This window comes from Ranitomeya imitator, chromosome 4 (genome assembly GCF_032444005.1).
Source record: "Ranitomeya imitator isolate aRanImi1 chromosome 4, aRanImi1.pri, whole genome shotgun sequence".
Lineage (NCBI taxonomy): Eukaryota > Metazoa > Chordata > Amphibia > Anura > Dendrobatidae > Ranitomeya > Ranitomeya imitator.
Window position 1 is genome coordinate 625,886,858 of NC_091285.1, and position 22,348 is coordinate 625,909,205.

Sequence of the window (22,348 nt, forward strand, 5' to 3'; positions counted from 1 at the left end):
TGCAGCAATATCCTGGAAGACCAATGTATCCACCACAGGCACCTCAGTCTCAGAAGCCTCAGGTATCATTATTACTCTCCTTACTTTTCTGTAGTGATATATAGAATATTCATTTTAGAAACATCTATGTATTGTATCAAAGGTTAGAGTTTAGGTTAGGGCATAATGCAGGGAGAGACAGCACAGGGCATAGTGCAGGGAGGGATAGCACAGGGCATAGTGCGGAGAGGGACAGCACAGGGCATAATGCAGAGAGAGACAGCACAGGGCATAGTGCAGGGAGGGACATCACAGGGCATAGTGCAGGGAGGGACAGCACAGGGCATAGTGCAGGGAGGGACAGCACAGGGCATAGTGCAGGGAGGGACATCACAGGGCATAGTGCAGGGAGGGACAGCACAGGACATAATGCAGGGAGGGACAGCACAGGGCATAATGCAGGGAGGGACAGCACAGGACATAGTGCAGGGAGGGACAGCCAGGGCCGGACTGGCCATCTGGCAATTCTGGCAAATGCCAGAAGGGCCTGTCTGGTCGTGGGCTGCCTTGTCTGCTACGTGGTTAACAGAATCAGTGTTCTCAAGACCCACACCATTAAGTGTTGGGACGGAACACAAAGTCGCTGACTCTGTCACTTGCCCCAGCAGCCACGGGTATCATAGAAATATTGGTCTGGTAGTAAATCTTGCTTTCCTCCACCCAGGGTAATATTAGTAGTAATATATCCCATCTGGTCCTTGGGAACGGGGACAGCATGGGCCTGTGTGATTTCAAATGCCAGGGCTGAATATCAGTCCCAGTCCGTACCTAGGGACAGAACAGGACATAATGCAGGGAGGGACAGCACAGGGCATAGTGCAGGGAGGGACAGCACAGGACATAGTGCAGGGAAGGACAGCACAAGACATAGTGCAGGGAGGGACAGCACACGGCATAGTGCAGGGAGGGACAGCACAGGACATAATGCAGGGAGGGACAGCACAGGGCATAGTGCAGGGAAGGACAGCACAAGACATAGTGCAGGGAGGGACAGCACGCGGCATAGTGCAGGGAGGGACAGCACGGGGCATAATGCATGGAGGGACAGCACAGGGCATAGTGCAGGGAGGGACAGCACAGGGCATAGTGCAGGGAAGGACAGCACAGGATATAATGCAGGGAGGGACAGCACAATACATAGTGCAGGGAGGGACAGCACAGGGCATAGTGCAGGGAAAGACAGCACAGGGCATAGTGCAGGGAGGGACAACACAGGGCATAGTGCAGGGAGGGACAGCACAGGACATAGTGCAGGAAGGGACAGCACAGGCCATAGTGCAAGGAGGGACAACACAGGGCATAGTGCAGAGGGACAGCACAGGACATAATGCAGGGAGGGACGGCACAGGACATAATGCAGGGAGGGACAGCACAGGACATAGTGCAGGGAGGGACAGCACAGGACATAGTGCAGGGAGGGACAGCACAGGGCATAGTGCAGGGAGGGACAGCACAGGACATAATGCAGGGAGGGACAGCACAAGACATAGTGCAGGGAGGGACAGCACAGGGCATAGTGCAGGGAGGAACAGCACAGGACACAGTGCAGTGAGGAACGGCACAGGGCATAGTGCAGGAATGACTCATTCGTTATATAGGGGATGTCAGCATACTTAATTCTGGTCAATATTAAGTGACATAATTAATCTGTTAATATTAATATTGAGCAGCATTTATTTCATCCTATTGGTTCGACCCTCCATAGTAGTCACGCTCTCTCATGTGGCTCCTCGAGAAAATTAATTGCCCATCCCTTTTGTAAGGCATAGTGAAGGAAAAGACAGCACAGCATATTGTGCAGAGGGATAGAGTAGGGTATAGTATTAATATTATTATTTATTAGAGCGTCATTTATTTTATGGCGCGTTACATGTGAGGAGGGGTATACATAACAAAAGCAAGTACAGTAATCTTAACCCCTTCATGACCCAGCCTATTTTGACCTTAAAGACCTTGCCGTTTTTTGCAATTCTGACCAGTGTCCCTTTATGAGGTAATAACTCAGGAACGCTTCAACGGATCCTAGCGGTTCTGAGATTGTTTTTTCGTGACATATTGGGCTTCATGTTAGTGGTAAATTTAGGTCAATAAATTCTGCGTTTATTTGTGATAAAAATGGAAATTTGGCGAAAATTTTGAAAATTTCGCAATTTTCACATTTTGAATTTTTATTCTGTTAAACCAGAGAGATATGTGACACAAAATAGTTAATAAATAACATTTCCCACAAGTTTACTTTACATCAGCACAATTTTGGAAACAAAATTTTTTTTTGTTAGGAAGTTATAAGGGTTAAAATTTGACCAGCGATTTGTCATTTTTACAACGAAATTTACAAAACCATTTTTTTTAGGGACCACCTCACATTTGAAGTCAGTTTGAGGGGTCTATATGGCTGAAAATACCCAAAAGTGACACCATTCTAAAAACTGCACCCCTCAAGGTACTCAAAACCACATTCAAGAAGTTTATTAACCCTTCAGGTGCTTCACAGCAGCAGAAGCAACATGGAAGGAAAAAATGAACATTTAACTTTTTACTCACAAAAATTATCTTTTAGCAACAATTTTTTTATTTTCCCAATGGTAAAAGGAGAAACTGAACCACGAAAGTTGTTGTCCAATTTGTCCTGAGTACGCTGATACCTCATATGTGGGGGTAAACCACTGTTTGGGCGCACGGCAGGGCTTGGAAGGGAAGGAGCGCCATTTGACTTTTTGAATCAAAAATTGGCTCCACTCTTTAGCGGACACCATGTCACGTTTGGAGAGCCCCCATGTGCCTAAAAATTGGAGCTCCCCCACAAGTGACCCCATTTTGGAAACTAGACGCCCCAAGGAACTTATCTAGATGCATAGTGAGCCCTTTAAACCCCCAGGTGCTTCACAAATTGATCCGTAAAAATGAAAAAGTACTTTTTTTTCACAAAAAAATTATTTTAGCCTCAATTTTTTCAATTTCACATGGGCAACAGGATAAAATGGATCCTAAAATGTGTTGGGCAATTTCTCCTGAGTACGCCGATACCTCATATGTGGGGGTAAACCACTGTTTGGGCACATGGTAAGGCTCGGAAGGGAAGGAGCGCCATTTGACTTTTTGAATGAAAAATTATTTCCATCGTTAGCGGACACCATGTCGCGTTTGGAGAGCTCCTGTGTGCCTAAACATTGGCGCTCCCCCACAAGTGACCCCATTTTGGAAACTAGACCCCCCAAGGAACTTATTTAGATGCCTAGTGAGCACTTTAAACCCTCAGGTGCTTCACAAATTGATCTGTAAAAATGAAAAAGTACTTTTTTTCACAAAAAAATTCTTTTCGCCTCAATTTTTTCATTTTCACATGGGCAGTAGGATAAAATGGATCATAAAATTTGTTGGGCAATTTCTCCCGAGTACGCCGATACCTCATATGTGGGGGTAAACCACTGTTTGGGCACACGGCAGGGCTCGGAAGGGAAGGCGCGCCATTTGACTTTTTGAATGGAAAATTAGCTCCAATTGTTAGCGGACACCATGTCGCGTTTGGAGAGCCCCTGTGTGCCTATGCATTGGAGCTCCCCCACAAGTGACCCCATTTTGGAAACTAGACCCCCCAAGGAACTTATCTAGATGCATATTGAGCACTTTAAACCCCCAGGTGCTTCACAGAAGTTTATAACGCAGAGCCATGAAAATAAAAAATAATTTTTCTTTCCTCAAAAATGATTTTTTAGCCTGGAATTTCCTATTTTGCCAAGGATAATAGGAGAAATTGGACCCCAAATATTGTTGTCCAGTTTGTCCTGAGTACGCTGATACCCCATATGTGGGGGTAAACCACTGTTTGGGCGCACGGCAGGGCACGGAAGGGAAGGCACGCCATTTGGCTTTTTAAATGGAAAATTAGCTCCAATCATTAGCGGACACCATGTCACGTTTGGAGAGCCCCTGTGTGCCTAAACATTGGAGATCCCCCAGAAATGACCCCATTTTGGAAACTAGACCCCCAAAGGAACTAATCTAGATGTGTGGTGAGGACTTTGAACCCCCAAGTGCTTCACAGAAGTTTATAACGCAGAGCCATGAAAATAAAAAAAAAAAATTATTTTCTCAAAAATGATCTTTTAGCCTGCAATTTTTTATTTTACAAAGGGTAACAGGAGAAATTTGACCTCAAAAGTTGTTGTCCAGTTTCTCCCGAGTACGGTGATACCCCATATGTGGGGGTAAACTACTGTTTGGGCACATGCCGGGGCTCGGAATTGAAGTAGTGACGTTTTGAAATGCAGACTTTGATGGAATGCTCTGCGGGCGTCATGTTGCGTTTGAAGAGCCCCTGATGTGCCTAAACAGTAGAAACCCCCCACAAGTGACCCCATTTTGGAAACTAGACCCCGAAAGGAACTTATCTAGATGTGTGGTGAGCACTTTGAACCCCCAAGTGCTTCATAGAAGTTTATAATGCAGAGCCGTGAAAATAATAAATACGTTTTCTTTCCTCAAAAATAATTATTTAGCCCAGAATTTTTTTTTTCCCAAGGGTTACAGGAGAAATTGGACCCCAAAAGTTGTTGTCCAGTTTCTCCTGAGTACGCTGATACCCCATGTGTGGGGGTAAACCACTGTTTGGGCACACGTCGGGGCTCAGAAGGGAAGTAGTGACTTTTGAAATGCAGACTTTGATGGAATGGTCTGCGGGCGTCACATTGCGTTTGCAGAGCCCCTGGTGTGCCTAAACAGTAGAAACCCCCCACAAGTGACCCCATTTTAGAAACTAGACCCCCCAAGGAACTTATCTAGATATGTGGTGAGCACTTTGAACCCCCAAGTGCTTCACAGACGTTTACAACGCAGAGCTGTGAAAATAAAAAATCATTTTTCTTTCCTCAAAAATGATGTTTTAGCAAGCATTTCTTTATTTTCACAAGGGTAACAGGAGAAACTGGACCCCAGTAATTGTTGCGCAGTTTATCCTGAGTATGCTGGTACCCCATATGTGGGGGTAAACCACTGTTTGGGCACACGTCGGGGCTCGGAATTGAGGGAGCACCATTTGACTTTTTGAATACGAGATTGGCTGGAATCAATGGTGGCGCCATGTTGCGTTTGGAGACCCCCTGATGTGCCTAAACAGTGGAAACTCCTCAATTCTAACTCCAACACTAACCCCCCCACACCCCTAACCCTAATCCCAACTGTAGCCATAACCCTAATCACAACCCTAACCCCAACACACCCCTAACCCTAATCCCAACTGTAGCCATAACCCTAATTCCAACCCTAACCCTAAGGCTTTGTGCCCACGTTGCGGATTCGTGTGAGATTTTTCAGCATCATTTTTGAAAAATCCGCGGGTAAAAGGCACTGCGTTTTACCTGCGGATTTTCCGCGGATTTCCAGTGTTTTTTGTGCGGATTTCACCTGCGTATTCCTATTGAGGAACAGGTGTAAAACGCTGCGGAATCCGCACAAAGAATTGACATGCTGCGGAAAATACAACGCAGCGTTTCCGCGCGGTATTTTCCGCACCAATTCGGCGGGCGCACTGCGCATGCGTCCGCCATTTTGGAAGATGGCGGCGGCCAGGGAGAAGACGGACGGAGCCCCGCAGGATCGGTAAGTATGATGGGGTGGGGGGGAACACGGGGGGGGAAATCGGAGCATGGGGGGGGGAATCGGAGCGCGGCAGGCGTGGAACGGAGCACGGGGGGCGTGGAACGGAGCACGGGGGGGCGTGGAACGGAGCACGGGGGGGCTGGAACGGAGCACGGGGGGGTGGAACGGAGCACGGGGGTGGATCGGAGTGCAGGGGGGGTGATTGGAGCACGGGGGGGTAATTGGAGCACGGGGGGAGCGGACAAGAGCACGGGGGGAGCGGAGCACAGGACAGAGGGGAGCCGGAGCAGTGTACCGGCCAGATCGGGGGGCTAGGGGGGCGATCGGTGGGGTGGGGTGGGGGCACATTAGTATTTCCAGCCATGGCCGATGATATTTCAGCATCGGCCATGGCTGGATTGTAATATTTCACCCGTTATAATAGGTGAAATATTACAAATCGCTCTGATTGGCAGTTTCACTTTCAACAGCCAATCAGAGCGATCGTAGCCACGAGGGGGTGAAGCCCCCCCTGGGCTAAACTACCACTCCCCCTGTCCCTGCAGATCGGGTGAAATGGGAGTTAACCCTTTCACCCGATCTGCAGGGACGCGATCTTTCCATGACGCCACATAGGCGTCATGGGTCGGATTGGCACCGACTTTCATGACGCCGACGTGGCGTCATGGGTCGGGAAGGGGTTAAAGGATACAAGTCACGACTGGTACAGTGAGAGAGAGGACCCTGCCCGCGAGGGCTCACAATCTAAATAAGGGAGGACTGCTCAGGGCTCAGTGCAGGAAGGGAAAACACAAGACATGGTGCATCTAGGGACAGCCAAGGCTTTGGTACAAAAAAGGATAGTGAGGGACAAAGTGTAGAAAGGGACAATGTATGGTATAGTGTTGGAAGTGACAATAGAGGTCATAGTACCAGAAGTGATCGCACAGGACACATTACAAAGGGCGACAGTACAGGGCATAGTGAAGGGGGGGGGGGACAGCGAAAAGCATAATTAATGGCGGGATAGTATTTGTTAAGCAGTGTTTTATGACAATATTTATGTGGACATTATATTCACTTTGTATAGGGTCGCAGTGTGATATTCTCTGTCTGATCTTTTGCTAATATTGTGGGATTCTAATGACATTACTACATACAGAAAATCGATCACTACCCATAATTCGTAATACAAACATAACTTACTGCTTTACTATTTTATGTCCACACAGATGTCACATGCGGCACCTCCTCACCCCCCTGCCCAGGCTCACAAACCACAGTCCCAGCATGTAAGTATAAGGCAGGAAATATCCACCCACAGCTTACAGCATATTGGAGATTGCTGACTCAGAACATGAACTGAACTTATTTAGCATTTACCACTGATATAGACTGATAAGAGATATTTAGGGCAGATATTGTGGGAGCACCTACATTTCTACATGCTAAAATCTCTACACACATACAGCAATGGTTTAATGTCAAGTTTTGCATGCCTTTGGGATCGAGTAAAGAGGGACATTTTGTGCAACTAAAGCAGTAGTATATTTTTTATGCTAAACCAGACCCCTAACCTTGCCCAATCTTTGTTCTCCCATTCAGTACGACGACCCCCAGAATGCCCCTTCACACAGTATGATGCCTCCAAAAATTCCCCCACAGGGCATTAGTCCCCAAAAATGTCACCACCTTATGCCCCACAGCGCCCTCAACAAACATATTATGATGCAAACATAAATTATCATGCCCCCAAACACAATATGATGGTCTCACGGTGCTTTCCCGCATAGTATAATACACCCCCATTGCCTCCTTGCACACGGTATGATGTCCTCAAAGTGCTTTCATCCATACAGTTGCCCCCACAGTTCCCCCACACATTATGATGCCCCCACAAGTCATTCCCACACACAGTATGGTGCCAACTCATATTATAATACCCCCACACATACAGTAGGATGCCCTCACAGTACGTTCCCCAACAGTATGATACTTCACATATCTCTCCCACAGACATGGTACCTGCCCACACACAATATGATGCCCTTCCACATATTAAGGGGCCTTGACAGTCCTATGCCTCAAGGTGCCACACTGACACCTATTATAGTGCCCCCACAATCTTCCACCCACATACACATGGTCAGTGCTGTATGCGGCTTGTAATAGCAGGCACAATCTATCGACTGTGGAACCAAGTCTCAGACTGGCACAGAGGGTGAATGATGGAGGAGCAGACAGCTGACCTCTCCCTGTTCCACCATTGTATGTAACTGTATCTGCCCCCTGAGCACATTGATGCAGTACATACAGGGGTATGACATCAGCCTCCCGTGACAGCAGTAGAGCTTCAAAATCTGCGAATGTCCCAATTAATCTGCTATAGTTGGGAGTTATAGTATAGTTATATTTTACCTCCATTGTCAACTATGAACAGAATTGCTTTACAATTTACAAATCTACAGTCGGGGGGCGTTATGTTCATTTTTAAAGAGGTATGAGGAGTTGGAGAAGAAAAAAAAACACATGCAAAACTCGGAGCTTCTAAAAAACAATGTGTGCCCATCATGTGTTTTTTGTTTAATTTTAGGCATTTCCACCGCCAGCTGCTGCGGCTCCTCAACGACCAATGTATCCCCCAAGACCACCACAGGTAACAGTGTACACTCACTTACTGACATGCTTCACTTTTCTGAAAAGATATAATGTACATATTATATGATTATTAATACTAATTAACATTGCAAAAAATAATGGGTAATAAATAATTATCAGTAAATACATTCTACATTGAAATTGTATCACCAGGAAGGAAAAGTTGTGGAATTATGAAAATTATCAGTTGAATAGACATGTTAATGGAAACAAATGATGAAAAAATGGAAGCAAAATAGTTTAAAACATCTTAATTTATTAAGTATGGCGTATGTGAGAACCACGTACAGAAGCGATTAGTTCTGCTTTGGTCTTAGACGCAATAATCACCAGTTTTGCTCTATAAACCACATGGTCAACTCATGAAGAGGCTTTTATGAAGGAACGTCACACCGGCCTCACTACCGGGTAGGATGGCATAATATGGATTGGCATATTGTACAGTAGTCTGATCCCTCTGGCCTTTATTCCAGGTACACTAACACCTTGGCATTACATGGTTTACGTGGCCATACAATGTATCACATGTAAATCAAAGGGCCACAGAAGTCATTTTTCAACATGACAAGCCAGGCCACATGTTGTTCATGCTATTGTGAGCAGCTTGCATGGCATAAACATGTTACTATGGCCTGCAGAGTCTCCAGACTTGTCTCCCATCAAGCACATTTCTAACAACATTGGTCGGCAATTGCAAAGACAGCTGCCAGCAGCGGATCTTGATGATTTGCCCAAATGCATTCAAGTTGCAGCAGAACATTCCTCAGACAACCATTAATAATCTCATTGATAGCAGCCAAGGACGTAAGTGCTGGGATTTCTGTGCCTGGCGCTCATACTCCATACTGAATAAATGAACATGTTTTGAAAACTTTTTTTTTCATCATTTATAAATCATTAAAGAGGTTGTTCACTACTTTTACATTGATGGCCTATCCCCAGGATAGGTTATCAATGTGTAATCGGACGGGGTCTGGTATCTGGCAACCCTGCTGATCAGCTGCTATAACCGGGCCAGAAGTACTTATTTGCTAGTCGTCAGCTTGTAGTGGCCGGGGCTATATACTGCACTATTGATTTGTATAAGAAGAGGATGTTTAGTACCCTGCGGTGGCCACTACAATGTAAAAGTAGTGTGGACAACCTCTCTATTCGGTCTATGCATCCTGTGATTTCTATAATTCCACGACTTTTCTTCTTGGTGTTACAATATCAATGTTGAGGAGTGTAGATATGGGATAAATGAAAAAAAAAAAAAAAAACCAATACATTGGTATGGTACTATAGATAGACATAGATTGATTTGGTTAGAAGAGCAACTCGGGAAGGCTGTCAACATTACCCCTGCTATGATTTTTATAGTGTTTTTGTTTTATTTTAGGCAATGCCACAGCCAGTTGCTACTCCTCCTTATAGACCAATGTATCCCCCAGTACCACCACAGGTACCGTGTACCCTTGTACTGACATGCTTTAATTTCTGACATGATATAATCTAGATTATATGATTATTAATATGACTTACAATTAATAATGGCTAATAATCAAGAATTAAACAGACATTTCATCGACATTAGATGTATAGATAGACATTGATAAATAAGTATATGATTTGAGAGACATGGGATGGATTAATAGATATCTAATAGATTAATTGATATTAAATAGATAGACATTAGATAGAAACAAGTAAATATATACATAAATATTGGAGAGATAGAAAAAAAAAGCTGAAAAAAACGATACAAGTGCAATGTAGAATATGGTGCAAGTCCAACCTAATGAACTCACAAAATGTAAAAAGAAACATAAAATGTGGGCTATACTCCAGATGATTCAGATGCAAAAAAACAAACAATAGTTTACTTCCTATGTGCATGCGGCTTACATTTTACCTTTTTTGTAAGTAGATAAAGACAATAATAGTATTATGTCCCATGAATGAGACATTTTACAGTCTGTCCTGTACATGTTACATGCTCTATTGCAGTTTCTCATATTGTTTATTGTTGCTATGTGTTCCTGTGTTTTGCATAGCTTAAATCCTCCCTTTCCATGAAGTTTGTCCCTTCTGTCTCCCTGTCTCCCTCGGCTGGGTGTGATGTCACTTCCTTCTTCTTCTCCCTGTGTCTCAGTCTCCATCTTGGCTTCATTAGAGGCACATGTGCTTTCTACTTGTCTGAAGAAAGCCTTTTTTACATGCTCTGTTTGTATGCATTCAACAAGAATTCTTAAAGATATCAGTCTCTTCTGGATTCTTCATAACATGTGTTCCTGCATCTGTGACCATCGCCAATTGCAAGTAAGGTGAAGGGATCCAGCATCTCACAGAGCCATATTTGCAGCCACAGGCCCCGGGGACAGAATAGATAGATATTGGATGTATAGATAGATGATTTACATACATCTTAGAGCTCACAGATTGCTGCTGTATGCTTTTGTTTGTGTAGTATGCAGTCATAGCAGATTGCACCTGTTCACACATGCTTTATTGTGTTGGGAGATTTTTTTCGTAGCATTTTGTTAGAAGTGGTGACTTCCTCCATATTTGGCTGAGGTCTTCCCATCCATCTTTGGATGTTTTTAATTACTTCTGGATCCTATCTCTCTTTTACATTTTTAGACTTTTAGCCTGGGAGAGTCATGTTTTATAAATATTAAGTTTAGGTTCCCATCAAAGAAATGTACGCCTTGTCTTGTAGGTTCTCAGGAGTTGGCCAATTTGTAAGAGCCTTCATTTTTATAAGTATATATATGTATCAGTAATAAAGTCCAAATGTCATATATTCAATGTTTGCATAAATCTTAGTGCTTACGGAGGCTGCTGGGTTCTTTTTTGATAGGTAGCTAGTTAGAGAGACATTAGATAGACAAATACTTAAAAATATAGATATTGGATGGATGGATAACTATCACATAGATTAAATCTTATCATTTTATGTTCAATTATTTGACCATCACACAATCCCCACAAATGATGTGACTTTACTGATTCTATTTCAGGCTGGTAAACCCAACTACAGAAGATAACACGGCCGCTCCTAGATGGAAGCCATTGGCGACAACCATTTTTTATACAATTCTGAGTCCTCTACTGGAGAGATGGGTTACTAATATCCTGATGCACATGTACGATATGCTTCGTTCTCGTTATTATTTATAGATCTGTATTCTGGGATTATATCACTATTGTCACCATTTCTTACTTGTAATATATTTATTAATAAATAATATTGTAGCAGACCGCTTGTATGTGTGTAGAGGGATCATTCTTATTCTCATTTGCACATGGAAACACGAGAAGCAATGGAAGGAAACTGAAAGGGAGAAGATACAGATTAGATGTTACAAAAAGCTTTTTGACAGGGAGGGTGAACAATGAGTGGAACAGGCTGCCACAAGAGGTGGTGAGTTCTCCTTCAATGGAAGTCTCCAAACAGAGGCTGGACAGACGACATCTGACCGAGATGGTTTAGTGAATCCTGCATTGAACAGGGGGTTGGACATGATGACCCCAGAGGTCCCTTCCAACTCTAATATTTTATGATTCTATGAAGATCACCTTGTCATTGGATACTGGGCATGCATGAATTTGGCAAATTATGTGCTAAGAATCTTTGTCTTTTCCTATTTTCTAGTGCAGTAATGCAATTCAAATTTCATATATTTCATGTTTACATGCTTTAGCTTAACAAAAATACAGAGTGCAACTTTGTTAGTTATGTATGGAGATAGCTTATCTTAGTATGCACATGTTCAGACCAGTGTTCTGTTTGGAAGTGACGGTCAGTCTTTTGCTATTTATAGCTATATCTAGAGCCAGGTCCGGTGTTCATTTTGCAGCAGTCTGCAGTGAGATGTTGAGCAGAATTGAATGTGTTGGAGCTACTGAGGGACCAGCCCATATGATCTCTATCTGGGAGGAAGAAAAGACCTCTGGTGTTGGCGGTCTTTGCTAGAAGCTGAGAGGGAGAAGACTAATCTGTTCTGGTAAGCCTGCACTGACATATAGGAGCCTGATGAAAGAACTGTTTGTTTGATGTTATACCTTTGAGCCCAGAGAAGGCTGTTTTGTTTTGAATCCCTTGGAGTTTTGTGAAGGCAACAGAACTGCATGTTTGTAGTAAACTGAAGCAATGGCCAGGGGAGCACCACGGTGCAGGAAGACTACTGTACACAAGATGAGGTGCAAACAACAAAGGGTAGATTTTTTGGAAGGCAAGGAATGAAGTGGATGAGGAAGATGTAAACAGGGGTATGCAATGGCAAAAGATAGTTTACAAGAGTTGTATTCTTTAGCTTGTCCGTAAAATAGCACGGTGCTCCAACTGTTACAGAGTCAACATACGTTACACAAGTAAATGCAAACAATAAACAAAGAATTATGCTACTCTATGTATAACCTCCCTGGCCTTTACTAAGCAGGCCACACGGCTGCCGTGTTCTGACTATTGAAGCCTACACTAGGCCCTGACATGTGCACAAAACAGGAACAAACTCACGGTGATGTTGGGGACTCAGATCCAGTCTCGGGAACCCCCAGCAGTCTAGTACAGTGGTGCGCACGGCTCTCTGCCAGGTCCATGAAACGTGGTCTTCTCCTTGCTTCTGGGTCCTGGAGGTGCTCCTGGAAACTGTAAATCACTTTCTCGGTATCTTCGTGGCTCCTCAAACTAACACAGGACAGCCACCCTCGCTGCACCCGGAAAAGTCTGTCAAATCTCCGTTACAGGCTGTGGGTCCTCTCTTGCAGCTATATCGGGACACAGTTCTCTCTTGCTGCTATTAGCACAAAGTTCTCTTTGCAGCAGCCTCAGCTCACACACACAGTTCAGGCTCCACCCCTGCCATCTGCACAGTCCAGTCCATTATACAGTCTATTGCAGGGGAGGAGAAGAACATTCCATCACGCCAGACAAGGGGGTGCAGTCTCTTAAAGTAACAGCGCGTTCCCTACTGTTCATAACAGCACCACCCTCCTACAAAACCACTTTGTGTGTGTGAACACTACCTACTTCTGAGCATGAATCCCTACAATTGGTGTTTTGGCTGTAGCCATGAAGTGCTAAAGAGCATAGGTGATTGCAGTGTGAAGACTGCATGTCCTGGCTAAAGTCAGCTACAGCATTGCAAACACAGTCTGAAAGCAGTGAAGAGCTTGCTAAACATTTGGTCCAACTGTAGCAGCCGCAATTACAGCAGCAGCCCCAACAGTTTCAACAGCAGTTGCAACAACAGGAGCAATAGCTGCAATAGCAGCTGGCTCTCCTGACAGAAGCTGTCTGGGCCAATGAGATGGCAAGTTCTGACAGCCAAAGGGACAGTATCTGTATGTGGCAAACAGTATGGGGGGTCTTGCAGAAAATGAATCTGGAGGTCGAGGAGGTGGAAGAGGGAGGAGGTATCCAACACTGTTTGGTGTGGGTGGGGGGTTGTTTTTGTTAGTGAACTGACTTAAAAGACATAGAATTTAAAAAATAAATAACCTAGAACCAGGAGGCGGAGGTACAAGTGTAGGAGGATGTCGAGGTGCAGGTGGAAGAGGCATAGGAGGAGGAAGTAGCCAAAACTTTTTTGGGGGTGTTTGAGGGAAAGGGGGTACTCTGAAGACAGGTAGTGAAATAATCTGCTGGCCACTCTTGTTGTGTACAGCCTGTGTAATACTCAGCACCTTTTGGGGGTCAATAAAATGAGGAGAGCATTAAATAGAGGACATGGCCATGTTGCTGCTGGTGGTGATTGTGAAGCTGCTGCAGGGAGAAAGAGGACGTGGTCGATCTGTGCCTGCTACGCACCCAAATGAAAACACATTCCTCTGGTGCACAGGTGGCAGGACGGTCTGTGTAATTTCGTAGGCCCGAGTAACGGTGGATGAATGGTGAGGCCATAACATGTAGAGGTGGTTTTAGATTGAATGGCCAAAAGGGCCTTCAGTTCCTTCACTTTTTCTTCCACCTGATCCCCTGCTAAAAGCGCAAATTTTGCACCTGTGGCCCATGGGCATTTGTCATCCAACTCACCCATGAGGCAAGTATGTCTGAACCCCAAGTCATGTAGCAGTCACTTCTGATTTTGAGGACTTTGCTAGCTGTGGTTCTGTAGGCCATCCACCTGACCCTGCCACACAATTGGAAGAGATTGAGTGCACTGATGCCCAATCACTTATTCTGTTTGAGGTTGAAATACATAGGAGGGGTAGTGCAAATGGTCAGCAGACCGCTGCGGCACATCTCTGATGATGATAATGATGAAACACTGGTGCCATCTGTCATGAACTGGGGTTGTTTGGTTGGCCCCGGTTCTTTTCTGAAGGAGATTTATCTATATCCCACTTCCCAGTTCCGGTTTGGAACTCGCAGCTCTCTGGCACCCGCCTTACCCTCAGGTCAGTCAGGGAACTGCACCTAGGATAATTAGTCACCAGAAAGGCTGCCTTCTATGTACTGGCTGTGGGGCACACACTGCAGTGAGGGTGATATAATGATTCCCAACCGCAGCCGAGCAATACACTATAAAAACCCTGTTCCGTCACTGCCAACAGTACCCACCAGCGCAGAACACTTCCGCTGCCACCAGCACCTATTCCTTAAATAATGGGTCAGGAGCCAACCCAATTAGTGGCGTAATTTACTTCAGAGGATGTGCCAGTACGTTATAGAGCAAAGAGAAACAAAGCTAGTAATTATATATATTTCACTACAAAAGGTAGGCAGTGTTTACAAAAGTATAACCGGATATTATTAAAGGAGAAAAGTATCATATATACAGACGATAACAAAAATAAAAGGGATTAAAGATGGAAATAGACTTACAGTTCTTTCATATCATTTCATAGCAGACCATGCGGTGCGGGGGAGGGGTGATACATCAAGATGCATTACAGAGCTTCTCTCAGCTAGCCTCCTTGACAAAAGCCAGTGAAAAATGAAGTCTCACTATCTTATACCTGTACCCAAAACCAAGGCACTCCCCCTGTGGTGATCTCACTGGGTGGCTGAATGATATGAAAAGCCATCTCTAAACATATCTGGGTGTATGAACCTCCTAGAAGAAAGACAAAGTTATCATTATGCTCAGCAAGACATGGGGGTTCATTGAAGTATAAACACAAAGTGGATATGAGCCCCAGTTAAACAGTAATCTGTTTCTCCATTTCTGCTAGGCGCTGCGCTTAGAAAACACACTGGTGTGTAGCCCTATTGTTGCACAGCCCAAATTTATAACTTTCATATCTTTCACCACCTGAGGTCGAATTATTCATCTTGAATAATTCTCACACAACTCAGAAGACGCATGGCTGCAAACAAAAGCATTCCTGACGGAGGGGGACAGGAGTATAGGATTACACATCTCTGACAGGCAGTGTGAGGAGGGGGGGTCAGAAAGCCCACAGCATGTGTCTGGGCCGTATGTCACTTACACATGCAGGAAGATGCAACAAAGCTCAATGTGTGATCGAACAATAAGACATTATGTCATATTTCCTGACACCATCTGCTGCAGCTTTCTGCTGTGAGTAGACCGGCAAAGAGTGCAGGGGTGAGAACTGGGGGGAACATCATGCAGGGATTATTATGAGACAGTTTCACAGTGAGACAGGTACACAGGGGAGAGCACCCTACCCTTGCAGCCTTACATTCTACAAGATAATGGGGGAGGAGACAGTAGGTTATGGGGTTGCAGCAGCATCAGTGTTGGTGAGGAAGCAGCAGGCTCACTGCAGGCTGTAAGCTGTTCTGAAGAGATGGGTTTTCAAGTTCCACTTGAAAGTTCCGGATGTAGGGGATAAATTGAACATGTTGGGCCACTGAATTCTACAGGATGGGGGATAATCGTGAGAACTCTTGCAGGCGACTGGATGAGGAACGTACTATTGTGGAGAAGAGAAGGAGGTCTTAGGAGAACCAGAGATTAGGTGGTGGGAGATATTGAGAGAATAGCTCAGAGATATATTAGCGAAGCAGATTATGGACATTGTGGAATTGGGAGACAATGAAGGAATTTGCAGAGGGGAGAAGCGGAGGAGTAGCGAGGACAGAAGTAGATTATTAGGGCAGCAGAGTTAAGGGCAGAGGTGTGCGATTGGGGATGATGAGATCCTAGACCCCACATGGAGTCAAGGCCATATGAGTGATGTGGGCAGTTTTGAGGAAGAGGTGGTGTTCACCCTGCCCCAGCTGCACAGCAAAAGAGGGAACAGGGTACAAAAGCACAGCAGCCACTGGCCACTGCGCTGACGAACTGAGCGCACCAAAGGCAGCTCAAAGGTGCTCCCTGACAATACACAGGTGGTTTGCATACTGTGTAATCTGAGACCGAAGTGAGGCATAAATGCTCTTACCCTGTGCACTGCTTGAAGGATGAGGCATCTGAATACAAAGCACGAACTGCAGTAGAGTACACACCTGAAAACCAGGATCTGAGCCTCCTCTTGCTCTTTTCTCCTGTGGTCTCGGCCTCTTTCTCCACCTCCTGAGCAAGAGGGCCACAAGCTCCCCAGCAATGTCACCGTGGATCTCCACATCATCCCATTGAAGCATTCAGCTGTACGTCTCCCAAACACTGGATCCCATATTCTACATGTGGCCTCACAAGTGATTTCTAATAGGCTAACAATACATTGCGATCATGGAACCACAGTACGTGGTTCCCAGCCACCACTACTTTTCCAGGTGGGCCTTCCCTGTTCTGCACGAACATGTGGACAAAATCAGGTGTGCACTGTGCATTGCCATCAGTGTAAAACTCCACGTAACCACTGATACATGGACTTGTAAGCACGGGCAGGGATGTTATATCTCTCTAAATTCCCACTGGGTATATGTTGTGGTGGCTGGGCCTGAGGAAGAGTGTCCTACCACCACCGAGGATTGCTGAATGTTAATCTGTCCATATTGCCTCCTCCTCCTACTCCGCTTCTTCCAGCGCCTCCTCCTCTGATCAGTGTAACGACAGCACCACTAATTTCAGCACAGCCAGGGGGAAAATGACAGCAGACTGTTCTGAAACTCATTTGTGGGAAAAATCCCACACTGCGCAGGAGCTGTGGATGGGGATTAAAGAAGTTGTCCATTACTATAACTTTTTTTTTTCATAAATCTTGCTATTATGTGCCACTGAAAACATCCACTGTGTTTATTTTAGCAATATTACCTGTTATCATGCTGTAGCAGCACATCTTCAATGCTGGATACAGCTCGCATGGGGTTAAGCGACAACTTCCTTTCTCCTGACTTATTGTGCTCTAATACTACAAGTTCCATGATGCATTGCACTGGCCTCTAAGCCCGAACCTAGCACACCCACTCCAAAACACACCCAAACCCCTCTCTCCTCTCCCTCCTCTATCTTCAGAAAGATTTGTGATGTCATTTCTGTCCAACTCCTCTTTTACATTTGTCCAACCCACACTTAGATAGATGCATACATACATACATACATACATACAGAGATATATCTATATATCTATATCCATAGATACAGTATGTCCATATCCATGTTTCTAAACCCCTTCACCCCTGGAGCTTTTTTCGTTTATCGCTCCCCTTCTTTCCAGAGCCATAATGTTTCCGTCAATATGGCCATGTGGGGGCTTATCTTTTGCGGGACAAGTTCTACTTTTGAACGACACCATTGGTTTCACCATGTCGTGTAACAGAAAATGTGAAAAAAATTCAAAGTGCGATGAAATTGCAAAAAAAGTGCAATCCCACACTTGTTTTTTGCTTGGCTTTTTTGCTAGGATCACTAAATGCTAAGGCTGTGTGCACATGTTGCGGATTTGATTGCAGATCCGCAGCGTTTTTTGCCGTACGGAATTGCATCAAATCCGCAGTGTAGTGCACAACCAATGTAAGTCTATGGGAGCCGCCGCAGACTTGTTGCGCACATGCTGCGGAAAAAGCAGCACCGAAACGCAGCTTTTTTTTTTCTGCAGCATGTCACTTTTGTGCGGAACTGCAGCGTTTCTGCACCCATAGACTTGCATTGAGTCGGGCACATCCGCAGCAAAACCACAGATGTAAAAAAGATCTGCAGTTTTGCTGCAGATGTGGGTCCGAGAAATGCTGCAGTTCGGGAGGAGGGAAGTGTGTGGGCGGTGACTGCGTGTCTGTGTGTGCGGGCGGGGTCTGCACCCAAATCTGCAACGTGTGCACACAGCCTAAAACTGACCTGCCATTATGATTCTCCAGGTCATTACGAGTTCTTAGACACCAAACTTGTCTAAGTTATTTATTATCTAAGTGGTGAAAAAAATTCAAAACTTTGCTAAAAAAAATAAATAATAATTGCGCCATTTTCCAATACCCGTAGCGTCTATATTTTCTGAGATAATGGGTTGGGTGAGGGCTAATTTTTGGCGCGCTGAGCTGACGTTTTTAATGATACCACTTTTGTGCAAATACATTCTTTTGATCGCCCGTTATTGCATTTTAATGCAATGTCGCGGCGACCAAAAAAACATAATTTTGGCTTTTGATTTTTTTTTCTCGCTACGCCGTTTAGCAATCATGTATTTTTTTTTTTATTGAAAACAGCTGACATGTTGCAGCTTTGAAGTGGGCTCACCGCTGGAGCCCACCTCAAAGCGGGGGGATACTGCCAGATGAGGAACTATTCCGTCAGCAGGCACAAAGGTGTTAATGAACAATATGTTTGTTTTTAAAAAATGGAAAAAAAAATGGCATGGGCTCCCGCACACTTTTCTGCGCCAGAGGTGGAAAGCCGACGGCCGAGGGCCAATATCTGTAGCCTGGGAAGGGGTTAATACCCATGGCCCCTCCCAGGCTATGAATATCAGCCCGCAGATGCCTGTGTAGCCTTTACTGGCTAGTAAAATAGGGGGACCCCCAAAAAAATGACGTGGGGTCCCCCTATATTTTATAGCGGGCTGATATTCATAGCCATGGATATTGCCCCCCCCCCCCTTCCCTATGGCTACAAATACCAGCCCGCAGCCGCCCCAGAAATGACGCATCTGAAAGATGCGCCAATTCCGGTACTTAGCCTCTCTCTTCCCACTCCCGTGTAGCGGTGGGATATGGGGTAATAAGGGGTTAATGTCACCTTGCTATTGTAAGGTGACATTAAGCACGGTAGATAATGGAGAGGTGTCAATAAGACGCCTCTCCATTATTAATCCTATAGTAGTGAAAGGGTTAAAAAAAATTAAAGACACAGCCAGAAAAAAGTATTTTAATATTCTTAATTTAACCATACTTCCATACTCAATCGCCTGCAAAAAAAAGTCCAATTAATAACGAGTGTCCCACGACAATCTCCCCTATAGAACAGTGACATCGGGTGATGTCACTGCTCTATAGACCTTCAGTGACACACTGACAGGAGACAATGGCTCCTTCAGTGCATCACTGAGGTTACCTTAGTTCAGGGTCTCACTTTATGGCAAAGCTGTGTGAGAATTTTCCCACACAGCAGTGCCACAAGTGAGACTAGGGACTATTTATCACAGGGGCGGAGGAATACAGTGTATGTACTGTATGTATGTACTGTAAGTGGCATGTTGCATGTTGTATGGTGCATGTCGCATGGTGCATGTCGTATGTCGCATGTTGTATGGTGCATGTCGTATGTTGTATGTCACATGGTGCATGTTGTATGTAGCATGTCACATGTTGCATGTCACATGTTGTATGTCACATGTTGTGTTGCATGGTGCATGTTGGTTGCATGTTGTATGTCGCATGTTGTTTGTCACATGTTGCAAAGTGCATATTGTGCGTCGCATGTTGTATGTTGTATGTAGCATGTCACATGTCGCATGGTGCATGTTGTATGTAGCATGTCGCATGTTGTATGTTATGTCTATATGTATGTTATATGTACTGTATATGTGTATGTTTTTTTTTTTTACTTTCAACACATTAGCCGGATGATGTGACTACTACTGTCCCATCATTGGCTAATGTGTCACTCACTTTCACAGTAGCAAGCATAAGCCGATGGGACTTGTAGTCCTATCGGACGATGCCTGCACACAGAGACACACACACCAATGACCCCCCTGCCCAAAGCAGACCCACAGACCCCCCGCCAGCAGATCCCAGCAGCTGCCGCAGACCCACCGCGCAGACACCTTCCCCTTCCCCCGCACACAGATCGCAGCACAGCCAGCAGACCGCACCGCCCCGCCCACAGACATGTGCGTGCAATAGCGGCCGGGTGAAATCGCGATTCACCCGCCGCTACTAACCTATTAAATGCCGCTGTCAAACGCTGACAGCAGCATTTAACCGGCACTTCCGGCCACGCGGCTGGAAATGAGCGCATCGCCGACCCCGTCACATGATCAGGGGTCGGTGATGAGTCAGGATAGTAACCATAGAGGCCCTTGAGACCTCTATGGTTACTGATGCCGGCCTGCTGTGAGCGCCACCCTGTGGTCGGCGCTCATAGCAAGCCTGCAATTCAGCTACATAGCAGCGATCTGATGATCGCTGCTATGTAGCAGAGCTGATCGTGTTGTGCCAGCTTCTAGCCTCCCATGGAGGCTATTGAAGCAAGGCACAAGTTAAAAAATAAGTTTTAAAAAATATGAAAAAAAATAAAAATATATAAAAGTTTAAGTCACCCCCTTTTCGCTCCATTCAAAATAAAACAATAAAAAAAAAAAAAAAAATCAAACCTACACATATTTGGTATCGCCACGTTCAGAATCGCCCGATCTATCAATAAAAAAAGCGTTAACCTGATCGCTAAACGGCGCAGCAAGAAAATTACGGTTTTTTTGGTCGCCGCGACATTGCATTAAAATGTAATAGCGGACGATGAAAAGAATGTATCTGCACAAAAGTGGTATCATTAAAAACGGCAGCTCGGTACGCAAAAAATAAGCCCTCACCAGACCCCAAATCACGAAAAATAGAGACGCTACAGGTATCAGAAAATGGCACATTTTTTTTTTTTTTTTTTTTTTTAGCAAAGTTTAGAATTTTTTTCCACCACTTAGATAAAAAATAACCTAGACCTGTTAGGTGTCTATGAGCTCGTAATGACCTGGAGAATCATAATGGCAGGTTAGTTTTAGCATTTATTGAACCTAGCAAAAAAGCCAATAAAAAGAAATTGTGGGATTGCACTTTTTTTTTGCAATTTCACCGAACTTGGAATTTTTTTCCCGTTTTCTAGTACAAGACATGGTAAAGCCAATGATGTCGTTCAAAAGTAAAACTTGTCCTGCAAAAAATAAGCCCTCACATGACCATATTGACGGAAAAATAAAAAAAGTTATGGCTCTGGGAAGGAGGGGAGCGAAAAACAAAAACAAACAAAAAAAAAAAATCGAAAAAGGGCCGCGGCGGGAAGGGGTTAAAGAAAATACAATTGTTGAATTCCTCCACAGAACAGTGATTGCAGTTTAGAGGGTCTGATTTGAGCCCTTTCTGGAGGTGAGTAGGTTCTTTTTTGCAGTCATTTATGACCACTATGAAATTAGCTTAGTCCTATCAGCTTTCTTGGCATAGGAGTCTACTGCCCTCCAGAGGAATCCTTGCAAATTACCATTTACTGAGTGTTCAACATGATTTTAGATTCTGAAGGGTGAGCAGTGGCACATGAGGAGCACACGGTGCTTATACATCATGATTGAGCCATTAAAAAACACAATGAACACCACTAAACACCATAAATCAAACCCAAATTAGGAATAAGAATCGTAATGTGTCTCAGGAGGTTAGGGTGCACTGTGAAGGTTACAGTGAATAAACACTGAGAAAAGGGAACCGAACCACCTAACCACTACCGGATAAGAAATAGCCAGAGAGTACCACAGTGTTATGATCAATAATATGCCTTTATTAAATCTATTGGCAATTCATACATTTAAAAGAGTTTTTAAAAAAATGTACATATATATATATATATGTATATATATATATATATATATATATATATATATATATATATATATATAGTATATGAATGAAAGAATATAAAAAACGCAGGTAATATTGTATGGTACCCAGAAGTCCCTAAATAATGAAGGTAACAACCCACCAAGGAAAAAATTACCTTTACTCGCTGTACTAGCAAAAACCAAAATAATTGGAAAAATA

At 44.4% G+C, this 22,348-nt stretch overlaps 1 protein-coding gene across 2 annotated transcripts in view; it reads left to right on the top strand.

Moving 5' to 3' along the window:
* Window positions 1-11,516, top strand: part of LOC138676942 (zinc metalloproteinase-disintegrin-like MTP4) — a 108,644-nt gene extending 97,128 nt beyond the window's left edge. For both annotated transcript variants that reach the window (XM_069766657.1, XM_069766658.1), the window contains 5 exons: window positions 6-62; window positions 6,849-6,908; window positions 8,210-8,272; window positions 9,656-9,718; window positions 11,277-11,516. In XM_069766657.1, coding sequence (XP_069622758.1) covers window positions 6-62; window positions 6,849-6,908; window positions 8,210-8,272; window positions 9,656-9,718; window positions 11,277-11,303 — 270 coding nt within the window. In that variant the 3' untranslated portion in view covers window positions 11,304-11,516. The remainder of the gene's footprint in view (window positions 1-5; window positions 63-6,848; window positions 6,909-8,209; window positions 8,273-9,655; window positions 9,719-11,276) is intronic.
* Window positions 11,517-22,348: the final 10,832 nt, after the last annotated feature.